The 13,984-nt window shown below is 45.7% G+C and overlaps 1 protein-coding gene across 3 annotated transcripts in view; it reads right to left on the bottom strand.

Annotated features, from left to right (window-relative positions):
- Window positions 1–1,433, bottom strand: part of GRM7 (glutamate metabotropic receptor 7) — a 309,207-nt gene extending 307,774 nt beyond the window's left edge. For all 3 annotated transcript variants that reach the window (XM_074879219.1, XM_074879222.1, XM_074879221.1), the window contains exon 1: window positions 784–1,433. In XM_074879219.1, the coding sequence (XP_074735320.1) occupies window positions 784–1,341 (558 nt within the window). In that variant the 5' untranslated portion in view covers window positions 1,342–1,433. The remainder of the gene's footprint in view (window positions 1–783) is intronic.
- Between the last annotated feature and the right edge of the window lie 12,551 nt (window positions 1,434–13,984).

The following is a 13,984-nucleotide window of genomic DNA, read 5'->3' as shown; positions in this document are numbered from 1 at the left end:
GGAGCACGATCGCAGCGCGCCCCGGTGGGGGGGGGGGGAGCGGAACGGGCGGGTGCTGCAGCGCATCTCCCGCACACACACACACACACACACGGTTTAATCCGGCGGCTCCGCTTCTCCCTCGGCGCTTACTGGGAGCCGCCGGAGCCTCGGCCAGCCGCCCCCAGTTCCCCCCTGGACGGTCGCGCTCCCCTTCCTTCCCACCGCCCCCATCCAGCCGGGGCTCCGCACCCTCCGGGAGGGCAGAAGGGGCCGCAGAAAGCTGGTGGGTGCCCCGAGTTGCCCAGCGCAGCCCCGTCTCCGCCGGGGGAACACCCCCCGTCCCCCCCCGACCCCCGGACGGGGGCGGCTGGGGCGCTGCCAGCCCCCTGCCCTGGCACAGCGCGGAAATTTCATCGCGAAGCCCGTCCCGGCCGTGCCCCCGCCTCTCTGCCGAGCCATATTTCTCTCTAACGCAAATCCATCTCACTCATCGCCTTTTTTTTTTTCCTCATTTTTTTTTCCTCTCCTTTCCCTTCACAGATTGCTTCTTGCAAATGGGGCGATAAATCCAGAAAGTGCCACGCACCGTGGAGGAGAGAGACGGGGGAGGATGCTGAAATGGAGAGGGTGGTTGGGAGGGAAACAAGATGCTCCGGAGGGGAGGAATGAAGCACCTGAGGGGGCACGAAGGGAGTTGGGAGCGGCGGGCGCCACGGCCCGTCCCCGGCGGGCAGAGCCCAGCGGCCCGGCGGGGAAGGAGCCCCCACGACCCCCCCCGTCCCCGTCTCCGCGCAGCCCTACCTGGAAAAGCCGGAGGATGTTGGCCACCATAATGGACACGGAACTTCCCGACGCCCCGATCACTCCAACTACTTTTTCCGGCTTGACGAAGACGGGCGGCTCCCCGTTGGTGCACCTCACGTCGGAGGTGTCCTTCTGGATGAGAGCCTGGACGAAGGTGAGGGACTGCTCCAGCGCGTAGGTGTCCCGAGAGCAGGTGTCCAGGATGCGAGCGCCCAGAGTGACATTGGGCAGCAGCTCCGGGTCGCTGTTTATCTGGTCCAGGGCGTAGAGCATCGCCTCCAGCCTGTGGATGCCGTTCTCCTTCTTGATGTCCCCGCAGGGCACGCCCGGGGGGCCCTTGGCGTGGACGGGGAAGAGGCCGCCGAGGGTGATGTCCCCCTCCAGCCGGATGGAGTGGGGCGCGTACATCTCCTGCCCCCGGGCTGCCCCCCAGAGCAGGAACTCCAGAAGGCAGCAGGGCAACTTCAGCAGGGCGAGGAGCCGCAGGAGCCTGCCCAGGCGGACCATGGTGCTGCCGCCCGGGCGATGCCCCCCCGGGCTCCCCCCCGCCTTCATGCAGCCCGGAGGGGCCGGGGCTGGGGAGGGGGGGAGGGACGGGACGGGGTGGGGGAGGATGGCCGCTCCCGGCCGCGGCTGCCTCCACCGCTCTCCGCGGCAGCCCGGCACTGGGGGACCGCGCCGCTACCGCTACCGCTTTAAATGGTGGCTGGTCCTCTCCCCGCCTCCCGCCCCCTCCGCCGCCCCGCCCGCCGCTGCGCAGGATGCGGCCGCGCCGCCCCAGCCCGGCCCGGGGCTGGAGATAGGGATGGGGATGGGGATGGGGATGGGGATGGGATGGGATGGGATGGGATGGGAATGGGGATAGGGATGGGGCTGGAAATGGGATGGGATTGGATGGGATGGGATGGGATGGGGATGGGGATAGGGATGGGATGGGGTGGGATGGGGATGGGGATGGGGATGGGGATGGAGCCGAGGACGGAGCCGGCGGGGGCCCCGGTCCAGCCTCAGGGAACGGCGGGGGAGGGGGGCGGCCGGACCCCGACAGCGCCGGAGGCGGGCGCGGGGGATGCGCGGCTGCCCGCGGCTCGGGAGCACCTGCGGAAGGCGGCTCCGGGGAGGGTGGGGGACACACACACACACACACACGCTCGCTCAGTCCCCCTGGAGCATCCTCCTCCTCCTCCTCTTCCTCCCGGCGGGTGGGGGACGGTCGCGGTTCTCCCGCGGGTGAGTACAGCCGGTGCCCAAGCTCTGGAGCATGCCAGCCAGACTACCGCATGGAAACTCCTGAAATCCGGATTTTGACCCAAAAAAAAAGAGATCCTCCTCCCCACTAAGGTGGATACCAATGGAGCCGGTGAGGAGAAGGAGGAGGAGTTTGGATGTAAGCCTGTACTCCCAAAACCGAAGTAAGGCGGCTGATGTTCTATTTTAAGATCTCCAGACTCATTTTTTTTGTTCAGTGCTCACCAGGATGCTGGAACACTCAGATTTTGTTCCCTTCATCCCAAAACTATAATATATCCAAAGAGACACCACTTGTTGCTGTTCCCTGCTGACCAACAAATCCGTGTCCTGTCCTGTTCCCAATTCCAGAATAATGCAAAATACATCTCTGACACCTGGTTCCCGCCAGACCGAGCACATTTTTTGGCGACAAGCTTTAATTCCTCCTTCATAAATACCAGATCAAGCAGAACTGTAGTTCATCGTTTGGGCCCTGACACAGATAGGACCAGCAGCACTCAGTGCGTGGTAGTTCAGCCTGCCAAGAGGCACCTACAGCAATTGCTTAATTTCCAACATATTATGTTTCAGTGAAGTCAGAGTAACATAACTGTTACTGTTGTAACAGTAAAAAACTGGTGTTTTTAATCTGTTTTAGCCTGGCCGAATTTTATCTCACAACATTGAAACGTTTCAGCATGACTGGTCTGGCAGACACAAGTGAGGGGCTTTGTTGGTCAGGTCTTGAATGAGATAGAGCTGGCTAGGGGTTAGTGACACGTCTTCCAATAATTATTAAGGCATTTTAACATCTTAAAATCTCTGTACTTTTAAAACTGTGTCCTTACCATATTTTTCAACTTTTTTTTCTTTCCCTTGCACATTGGTTCTCTGTGTCCAGTTGTATTTGGCAGAAGTTACTCCAATCAAGGTTTCCAAACTGGTGCTACTCGAATACCACCACAACCAGAGAAGACACATGAATGTTTCATGGTGAAAGGGGACGTCTGGAGAGTGGCAGCAGAACCGAACAGACGTAGCAGGTCGGAGGATTTTGCAGTAGGGCCAGGATATAACAAGCATAAGCAACAATAAAAGCAGCTGGAGTTCTCCACTAGAAATTATAATTTTTGGGCTTAGGACCAAAATTTAGTTTTTCCATGGACTGAAAACATCATAAGAGATTATTTCATTGTAATTTGGGGATCATGATCCAGCTTGTGCCATCACCCAGGCCTTGTTGTTTATCATTTTTGTTCATCACTGGATGAAAGCTCAGCTGTGCTTTCCTGACAAACCCGCACTTGTCCCCCATCACCATCCCGAGAGTGGAAAGTTCACTTGCAGGATGGGGCACACACATGCTGGGCGGGGGGGGGGGTCCCAGATGCTGGGGACGTGACTGCTGCCTCCCCAGAGCCCCAGGGTCAGACCCTCCACTGCTCTTCCATTCTCTGCCAGTCAAGCTGCAGCTTAACCAGTGCCCATTTACTAGCCCTCAATGCACAAACACCTCTTAAATCTTTACATCGGTTCATCTGCTGCACAAATGTGATTTCCTCCTCAGTTATTCCTTGGTGACATCAGCTCCATCCCCCTTTAGCATCTGAACATGTGCAGTCAAAGTGTAAGCTCTCCAGCATTTATTTACCTCTTGCCCACTTAAAGCTCCTCTTTGAGAATCTTAGCTGTATTTATTATTATTAAAAAATCTGACTCTAGTGGTTGTGGAGAAGAGTTTGCAAGCATGACTCAAGTTTGCCTTAAGTGCTCAAGATTCAGAAGGGATGTAAATATAAATCATCTTTTCTAATAAAGCTCTTTGTTTTGTAGGAAGCTACCTCATGATTCTGAAAGCTTCCTGTTTGTTTGTTTTTGTTTGTTTTTTTTTCCCTTTGGGAAAAACCTGCAGTTAAATTCAAAACGTTTATCCTCTCAAAATTACAGAAAACCCATCTGCTGTCTACTTCATCCTCCTTTTCCTCACACCCTGGTTTACCTAAAAAATTAGTCTACATATTCCACACCAGATTCCCTAAGGGAACATAGAAAACAACACAGTTGATCAAGGCGGACCCAGGGTCCATCCCAGCCCAGTATCTTGTCTCAGAATAGCAGCAGATGTGTCAGGAGAAAAGGCGGGAGCTCTGCAGTATGCAGATGTCTTTAATCTGTTCCTACCATAAGTCTCATTCTGGTCTCTCATATATAGAAATTGGTTTAAGCCCTGAAGCATGAAAAATTATTCTAATTACATTACAAAAATTGATATAGTTAATCATTACTCTGGATATTCTTGATATCCATAAAAGTGCCCAGTCCCTCTTCCACTCTTGCTAAGTACTTGGCTTCAGTGGCCTCCTGTGACAATGGGTATCACCATTTTATTGGACATCACCTGAAAAAAAACCTGTTTATCAGTTTTCAATTTCCTACTTCTTAAGTTTAACTCTTAAAATAGCCAGTAATCTCCCTTTCATCGTACCTGATCTCCATCCACTATGTGCAGTCAGCTACCTACATTCAATCTGGCCCTCTCAGACAAGAAGCTAAATATAATAGCCTGTGCATCTGTCACTGCCATATTTTACTTTGAAGAAACATTTCGTTTTCCTTTGGATTACTGAATACCTGGAGGTGAGACTACACTGACTAAATACCACGGTGAGCCTATCACACCTGTGCTGCATAACATCCTATATCCCACTGAATCTAAAAAAATCCTCTCCTCCCTTACGGCCCACCAGAACAGCTACACTAAGTGGATTCAACAAGCAGTTCCTAAGCAAAAATTAGATTATGTCCACTCAAAACTGAACTCACCCACTCTTAAAGTCATCAGTGAGAATTCTGAGTTATGACATAGTAAATCATATTAAAGTTGTAGCCCTAATCTGAAATGACTCTCAGCAAGCAATGTTATTACAGTAAAACAGTATTTTATGTATTGAATGGGAATATTGACAGAAGCATAAGGGAATGGTGGGAAAGTCACTTTGGTGTGAGGTTTTGTATTTCACTTCACAATTAGTCATTCTTGTACCAAACCAAATTCCCAGCACAAGCCGCTCACTGAGTTCCCAGAGGCAGCGAACGCTTTCTTCAGACATCCTGGCTCAGCTGTGGGAGCACTGCGCCCACACCAACACAGGCTGGGGACCTCCTCTGACAAAAATAAGGCTATTCTATTTTTCTCACCCAAAGTACAACGCACAGGGGAGGCCAGCATTGAGAATACTATTACCACTCCAGGTAGGACCAGGCATCCAGAAGCCCACCCATGGACATGCTTCCACTGCCTGCAGGCTTTGCAGTGCTGGGGACACACTCCATCTCTCCCCATGAAGGTTTGCTTCACAAAAAAAAAAAAAAAAACAACCAAAAACACAAAACAAAACAAAACTTCACCAGAAAAAAAAAAAACAAACCACAAACCAAAAGCCAAGCCTGATCTTTTTAGCAGGAGAATTTGTTTAGAAGTAAACAGTGGTTAAACACATCCAAAAGCATATTCAAAACCATTTCTTAACTTGTCTGTCAAATAAGATCATGGATTCAGCCAAATTGCTAATGGATAAGCAAAGACTTTGCCAGAAAGAAATCAGCATCATAGCTGGCATCCTTCAGGGGAGCGACGCAATTTCCATCACAGGAGGATCTTACCCACATCTACTTTCAAAGATGTTGTGTGATTAAACACTGCTTTTATGTGGGCAACTGGCAGAGTGAACACAAAATCGTGTTATAACCGACCAGTGGAAGCAAAACAAAGAGCAATGGACTAGCAGAAAGGAGAAATAAAACAATATTTCAAATTTTGGTAATGTAGCGTGACGCTACCGTGTACAGTTGGAGGTCATTTTGAACAACTGTAATGGACATGCTACAAGCAATTAATTTGTTGGGTGAAGTCAGTGTTGGGATAGCAGCCAGAGCTTCTGCTTATCTGGCGTTCAGAAAATGAATTTTTGGAGCAGAGGCCAGTGAAAAACTCTGATCCTTAACTCGGTGTTTTGCTGTTGCTGTTTACAAAGCAAAGGTGTCAGTGTGGCTCTGGTTTCCAGGGAGGACAAGGGACAGCAACTCTCTTCAAGGATACAGTAGCATGGATCTCTTGCTAGATCTTAATTTATCTAAGGTAAAGTTTATTTTTATACTTATATCTTATTATAAATTATTGAATTATAAATTCTTAAAATATATTACACATGATAAATAAATTATAATTTATAATACACATTAAGTTAGTAAATCTGGATTGTTCCCAAGTCTATGAAGAAAACAATGCAATGAGTCCTTTGTGCTAAACCACAGAGTATCTGGGCCTGCTTCTCTGCTGCAACACGCTAGTGTGATCCCATATAAAAAACCAAAGCAGTGCGGCTCTGAGGGCAAACCGCAGCCACTCTGTGGAGAGAAACATTTATCTTTCTTTGATGCTTGCAAAGATCCACAAATATACAGTTATTTTCCTTTTTCAGTCACCTCGTGGGTCCTGCCTGTGTGCAGGCTGCTACTGCTTAAAAAAGAAAAAGGCACTGGGAGGATGAGAAAACCCTTGGCTGTATGTTGAAGCCAACTTCTTAGGTGTAGTGAATGGTCCAGGTCCTCCACAGAGAAGTTTCCGCAGGTCACCACATTGCCAGCAGATGCCACAAACGGGAGGGACCCCACAGCTGACGTGCTGCAGGGATCTCCCCAGTGCAGTGTCCCAAGGGAGACCTCCCTGGCACCTGACACAGGGTGGGAGACATCCCATGATCCCCCTGAGCCAGCACAGCTCAGGGCAACCTCACCTACAGTTCAGTGACGATGTCACATCCCCGGGGCACTTCCCAGCCACTAAATCCTCCCATGGGAAAGGATGTGCTGTGGCACGGGGTCAGAGGAGTGCTCACCAAGCTCATGCAAAAGCTCCAAGCACTTATTTCTGAGGTATAAACCTTTCAGAAGTTACCTACGTTATGAAAGCTCACTGCTAAAAGAGCAACTGTAACAGAAGGTGCCAGTGTGCAGTAACAGCAACTGCTCTTATTTTTATTGTAGCTTACACTAAGCTATATTGTACTGTGCATATTAAGAGCTCAACTCACTTGGAAAGATAATTTTTGGTAATACTATAAAAAAACAAATAATCACACTGTAAGATTTTACAAGTGCAGAGATGATGGATCTTTTAATTTTCATCAATATAGGTTATTTACATAAAATACACCAGACTAATGTGTAGAACCTGCAGGATAACCAGGGGAAAGTATTTTCAACAAGTCTTGGGCTTGTTATTTGAATTTGTTTGGTTTTTCAAACCGCAATTGTCTCCATCAGGAAGACAGGTTCAGAAATAACCAAAACTGAAATAAATTTTTTTCTAAATGCCAGCACACACTCAGTTTTAAAGCCAAACTTGCTATGCTTGGAAAACAAACCATCATGAAACAATCCCATCTACGTAGCGCATGTTTAGAAAAAGGTGTCCCAGTGCAGTGGCTGGGCACCACCTTTCACTGCCAGGGAGAGACAAAGACAGCGGGGAGGAAAGCCCTTGCTCCTCCCAAGAATGAGTCTTGGGTCAGTTCTGAGCAATTCCCACTTTCTAAATGGGAATTCCCATTCGTTTAGTCACCTCTGCCTTTGGTACAGGGGAGACTTGAGGCATTTTCCCACCAGACCATGTAAAACACACATCCCCCTCGAAGGCCCATCAATACCTGTCCCCTGGCTTTGAAAGCCATCCAAGCATTTGAGAGGAATGGATCAATCAATTATGCGGGAGACACTTTAAAACCATTCCTTTGAGATCACAAATATTTCAAATAGGCAGCTCTATTAAATGGGCACTTCAGCCAAATCATTAAAATCACAGCAATCCACAGAGAACAATAACTTTTTCTTTTCAAACACTTACTATTCTCTCGGTTTCTTATTTACTAAGAATAATTTGATTCACTTAATGCTTGGAACATCTCCTCCAATGCTGAATTAAAAATGAAGGGATTGCACATTCACAATAATTAAATAAGACGACTTTCTCAAAATAATCATAGCTTTGTAACGCCAGACAATAAACTGATCCAGCCGGCGCAGGCAGGTCTCCTCCTCCCTGACTGTCTGCAGTGCCTGGAGTTTTCTAAGGGACAGAGTGGCATTAAAGCTACCGGCTAGGCTGATGGACTCACTTGGGATGCTCCTGAGAGGCTTTTTCCCTCCCAGTCCTGAACGCCCTTTTTCTGTTCTTTACACATTTGCTAAATTTTAAGCAAAAATACTTTAAAAATATTTGACTGATCTTTTTTTTCAAAAGAATTCAGACAGAAAATTTCTATTTCAGAAAAAGACTTTTAACTGGCAATATCTGTTCCAGCCCCCTGGTTAGGGCACGACAGTTGGTCCCTTCAGAGGAGACAAAACCATAACACATCCGCAGGTATCTGGAGCAAAGGTGCTCCCAGTGCAGAGCAGAGCCAGGCGTGCAGCACCCAGCCGTGACCAAAACCAACCTCACCATGCCTGGACATCCCAATGGAACCAGGAAAAACGTCATGACCCAGCTGTGGTGGGACTGTGCCCTCAATGCCTCTGGAGGCCTGAGAACCAGCTGCCAAGATGCTCCAGGGCAGCCAAGATGATGAGCGGAGAGGAGAGGGAATTTTTCTTGCACTCAAGTTGCAGGCATCCTCCTCCTTTCAGCCCTCTGAGTATTTCCCTGAAAAAGCCACAACGCCTACTTAAAAAGCAATATTAAGTATGCAGAATCCACCACTGACAATGCCAGAACCATGATTGCTTCCTCAGCCCGTTCTGCACATGTTATGACGTAGCCTTTAATTAAACGATCAAACATTACTTTATTTTCTGCCAAGCCCCTACCTCATTCAGCTCACAGAATAGGCAGCGCTCACTTAATCAACAGTTATTCAATACGTTGCTTTATCCTCAGCCTTCAGCGTGTGTCCCCAAGACTCCTACCGCAGAGCACTCGCCGCATACTGAGTCAGAATTAATAACTTTTTCCTGGGTTTTTCTGTCCTGATCATCACTATAACGTCTGAGTGTTTCAAAAACAGTAATTTATTTTCATGAGCTAAGTGATATTATTATCCCTGTTTGCAGAAGGGCTACTGGTCAACAGGCTCAGAGCGATTAAGATAAAAATACCATCGATTTTAGGTGCCGAGTTTGGGTTTTGTTTGGTTTGGGATTTTTTAAGACTTGCTTTCTATAATCTCATTTTTAAGAGCTGGAGGCTTTCTGCCTGTGCTGACCAACGCTCCCAGGCATTCCGCGCTGCAGCCGGCAGCCCAGGCGCATTGGGATGGGCAGAGCCATGTCCCACCCTGCTCATATGCCTGTAAATGAATCTCCAATATTTTGTCATTGCTGTCCAGAAACTAATTACTTTTGTTTTTTTCACAGAGTGCACAGAACTGTGCATAGATTATACACTGGATGACTTTGCCTGTATAAAACAGGAGTCAGAAAGGTTTTGTTTGTAAACTACTTCCAGAGGTTTATGAGCCCACTGGACGGATGGTTCACATCAGAATGAAAAAACTGGGCACAAAGTTATAACCACAGGCAGTGTTTTCACACTAATAACTTCCTGAATTTAAAGCAGTGTCCTTTTTTGAATTTAATTATTTTTATTTAAATAAAGAGAGGTGGCTTACCACAGGGAAGAAAATAATACATGTCTTTTAATAAATTGTTTGTTTGTTTGCTTTAATAGAGAGTTACAGAAAACTCAATTTCACGTTAAGAAGCAACGTATCTGCAGGGGCTGCTAAATACCTTCACCTTTGTAACAGCTCAGGCCACAGTTAGCAACAAGCCACTAAATCACTAGTTGCTATTAGCTAACTCTACACAACGAGCTAGCTCTGTTGAGTCCCCACTGAGCAAGGTGCCATGATATCAAACGCTATCACAGCTGGCACTCTTCTTAATTAGTCCTGACAAATCTTGATAATGAATCATTGAGAATATGAGTTAAGCATAAAATAAAGCAAACAGCAAGAATCTTATGTAATTCTTCCTACTTCAATGGTTGCAGAAACTGAGTCATGAGATTGTTTTGGAACATTTTATGACAGAAATCAGAAGTGCTCTTTATAAATTGTTTTAAATTTTTTTTAAGGTCTCTTCATGGTTGTTCACTTTTTATAAGAGTGCAGATCTTTTCCTCATCTATTTTATTTATCCCCTTGATGTCTCTCCCCATTCATTTTGTAGAAAATCTGGTCTATGCAAGATTTTTTCCCTGTGTACAACAGCAAGCAAACTCAGGCAAAAATACATTGATGAACCGGTCTCCCCAGCTAATGATATCAGATTCTTTTCTGCTGATGTGGTCTTATGTTATAGATTTTTTACCTTTATTCATTTGCTTTGATTGACTGAGTATTAGGCAATCGTGACTTTTCCCCCTTTTTTATTATTTAATCATGACTTTCTTTCATGACCTATTATACTCCCTTTTAAAGTGAATATTGTCCTTAGCTTCCCCTCTCTCAATATTCACTCTGTGCGCCACTAGATCCTGACATATGGGGCCATGAGGCTGGTGGGGCAGCTCCTCTGCCCCTGGGGGAGCCAGTGCTCAGCGGAGACTCTCCAAGGTATTTCCACGGGTGGGAGCGTGGTCTGGGGCCACGGGGTTTAGATCTGGGTCTGCCCAGTGTGATGAAGCCTTCTTCCCAGTCCTTTCCCCCTCTTCCTCTCCTGTGTCCTATCAGTCATCTGTGACAGTCATTTGAAAGCACTTTTAAACAAAATCAAGATGTACTCCAGGCTGTTCTCATAACAAATCCTCAGACGTTGAGATTTCTGCATCCCCGGGTGACAGTCTAGCAGTTTCAGAGTGCTCCCTTTTCAAGACTCACTGTGTTTTCCACAGGAAAGAACTATTTAACAGTGACTGGAAATGTCTCCATCACCTATGATCTGCTCTGATAATGTATTTTTGTTTGGGATGCTTTGTTATTGTAATCATCGAAATAAGATTCTTCAAACCTCATTTAGGGATTTGGAAGATGCAGGTGTTAAATTTCCTCTCTCAGGAAATCCGGGACTACTAAGAGCTTTCTAGACCAGTTGCTTGAGTTAAATGAATATAGAAAGGAACCCAAAATAACTTGGAGTTACTGCAGAACAAAATCAAAAATTTCTTTATTGAAACCCTCTCTGTCCAGAGCAGCAGGACACATACAGCTGCTTTAATGAGATCCAAATGACACGGCTTCAGACGATACGCTCCAAGGTGCCAGACTTGTGTGTGAAAGTAGGTGAACTACTTTTAGATGAAGTACTGATGAGGACGGCTGGGTGGGCTGACAGTCTCGGAGCTGATCCACTTCCACTGAGGTCGATGTAAACTCATTAATTTAAAAGATTGGACCATTAATTTGAAAGCTATTGACAGAGCAGTGGGAGCAGCTCTGAAGAATTAAATAATGCAAGGACAGAGGACATCCTTGCAGTCTCCTAATATGAATCCTATAGCTGGGTACAAGCAGAACCAGGTTAAACCCCTTAAGCAGGAGATTAACTGGGCCACAAGTGATACAAAAAGTCTGTGTGTGCCTATCAATATTTTTACACTTAAGAGGAAATGGATTTTATCCTCAATTAGTTCAAATCAATGACACTGCCGTTATTGGTGGAGCTGAACGGCATTATGGTGGCTGAAGATTCGACTCGGTACAAATCACGATGCTCCGGGGTTAAATACGGGCACTGGCTCAATACCCTCGCAGAAGTCCCAGCCAAACTGGGCATCCTGATGACTCAGTCTGACAGACAATTATTGTTAACCAGAAACCTGGCGGAAGATGTACAAACAGTTAGAAAAAGGCTGTAGCTTTCATTTAAAACTTCATGGACAGAGCTAGTTGTGTCTGCAGGTAGCTGCCGTTTTCCAACTTGCTGGCAATTCAGTTTAGTTAGATGCTTCAAGTTAACCGAAACACTTTCCAAACCAAACATTTTTGAATGAACATTTTAAATATTTTCACTATTTTTTTACAATGAAATGGAAGTAAACATTATTATTTCTTGATGGTATTAAGGAATTTTGTTGAAAAAAAAGATGTCAAAATGTAGATGTTTTATGTGCAAGCTGTAATCCAGACACTGGGCAGCCCCTGGCCTTGTCAGAGCTGTCTGTAAGGACTGTGCCACATTAGCATGACCAGGTCTGCAGAGCCAAGGTCCTGGCTGAGGACCCGGCCTTCAGCTGTACCTGGTTTGGGGTTTCTTTTTTTCTGGAGTGCTGGCTCTGCTCTGGACTGGATACCAGTGGATCATGCTAGGGCTGCTGTAGGAGCCCATCTCCCAAGTCATTTAATCAAACTTAATCCATTTTCCTCACTTCAAAACCATGCCCCAGTGAAAAGCAGAGCATGGTAAATGAAGACAGTTGGGAGACTTGCTTATAAAATACAGCCCTGAGCCCCAGGAGACCACTTCTGTGGGCACTGCTCCTTGGTAACTGTCCTCTACTAAATACATACAGAAATTCCCTCTGAGGCACGGAAGCAGTGAAAGTGCCAACTCTTGTATCAATTTCTTATTTGTAACTATAATTAAATATTGAGATAATAGTGTAAAATGCCAAATTTCATACCCCTGCCCTTTTCCCAACATGCACACAGATGAAAAGCATTGAATGCTTTAGAACTGCTTCGTGCCGAACAACCCCAGCAAGTATTATTTTATTGTGACAGGCACAAATCTGATCTAGATATTGGGTCAAACCTTGTACTCTGTGGCAATCTAATTTTATCCTGACATGTCGATTGCTTGCTCTTCATCTGCAGTTGCTGTTCCAAAGGGTGCTAAGTGAGAGAAGCTGTATTTTTTTTTCCCTCTGTAAGAAGATGATGTGAAATAAATTCAGAAGAACACACAAGAACAATGTGGGTTTTGTTATTCACAAGACAGCTTTGAGAAGGAAAACATCTAGAGTTGAGTTTTTTGAGGACTTCCACACAAACATGGATGATAAAAAATATGGTGGAATTTCTGATTAATAAAGCATCTAGAGCCATTCCAAAACATGGGAATTGGGGCACGTAGGACCTTTTGAAAATCCCTCTCCATTGCCCTCACTGCTTATCGTCAGGTGGGAAACACTGCATTTCTTTGAAAAGCTGGGCCCTTGACACATGCCATCTATGGATGAATGACACATAGGAATCTCATAGACAACCAGATTAAACCCCAAAATTTAGGTGCAGTTTTTACTCGGGGATTTTAAATTCTTTAAGCAAGGAATTTTTATCAGATACATATGCAACACATTTAAGAAGGGATGCTGACCTTTGCTGCGGTGTATAATTAATGATTTAAATGTTATTTAAATCAGGGCATGTAAAAATTAAAAGATTTTTCACAAACTTCTCTGGATATAAGATTACAAATATAGAGCCAGGCAATCCTAGCAAGGAACACAAAAATAACAAGATTCCTTGCAAGCATGTTATCACTGAAACAAAGGCAGATACAAGGAGAAACAGACCCATGTCAGCTCGAAAGGCACTATCAGGAGATACTTCGGGACATTTCACCTGAGCTGAAAAAAACATCTCTTCCTCAGATGTTTGGTGTGTTTCAACAGAAAAGGTCCATTATGGGACCATTTCCCCCCCATTTATTTCTATTAAAAATACACAATGTAGAGCTTCCACTCTTCAGTTTGAATATGACCTTTCTTTTTCAGCTACAAGATCCCTGCCCAATCTCTGTATATCCAACTTGGGGGTCAGGGTTCAATTCAACAAATAATTATGTGCCTTAATCCTTCTAATGAAAGATGAAAGACTGATGTGGATATTTACAGGACCAAAACACCGGGGTTAATTGTCTTGTAAAAATTTAAGGAAAAAAACCATCAAACACAAACACACCATCCCATTAAGAAAACATCATTTTCCCCATATGACAATTCAGTATTTCTTACTGAACCTCACTC

This window comes from Strix uralensis, chromosome 10 (assembly GCF_047716275.1).
Source record: "Strix uralensis isolate ZFMK-TIS-50842 chromosome 10, bStrUra1, whole genome shotgun sequence".
NCBI lineage: Eukaryota > Metazoa > Chordata > Aves > Strigiformes > Strigidae > Strix > Strix uralensis.
This window is presented reverse-complemented; position numbering and strand designations above follow the sequence as displayed.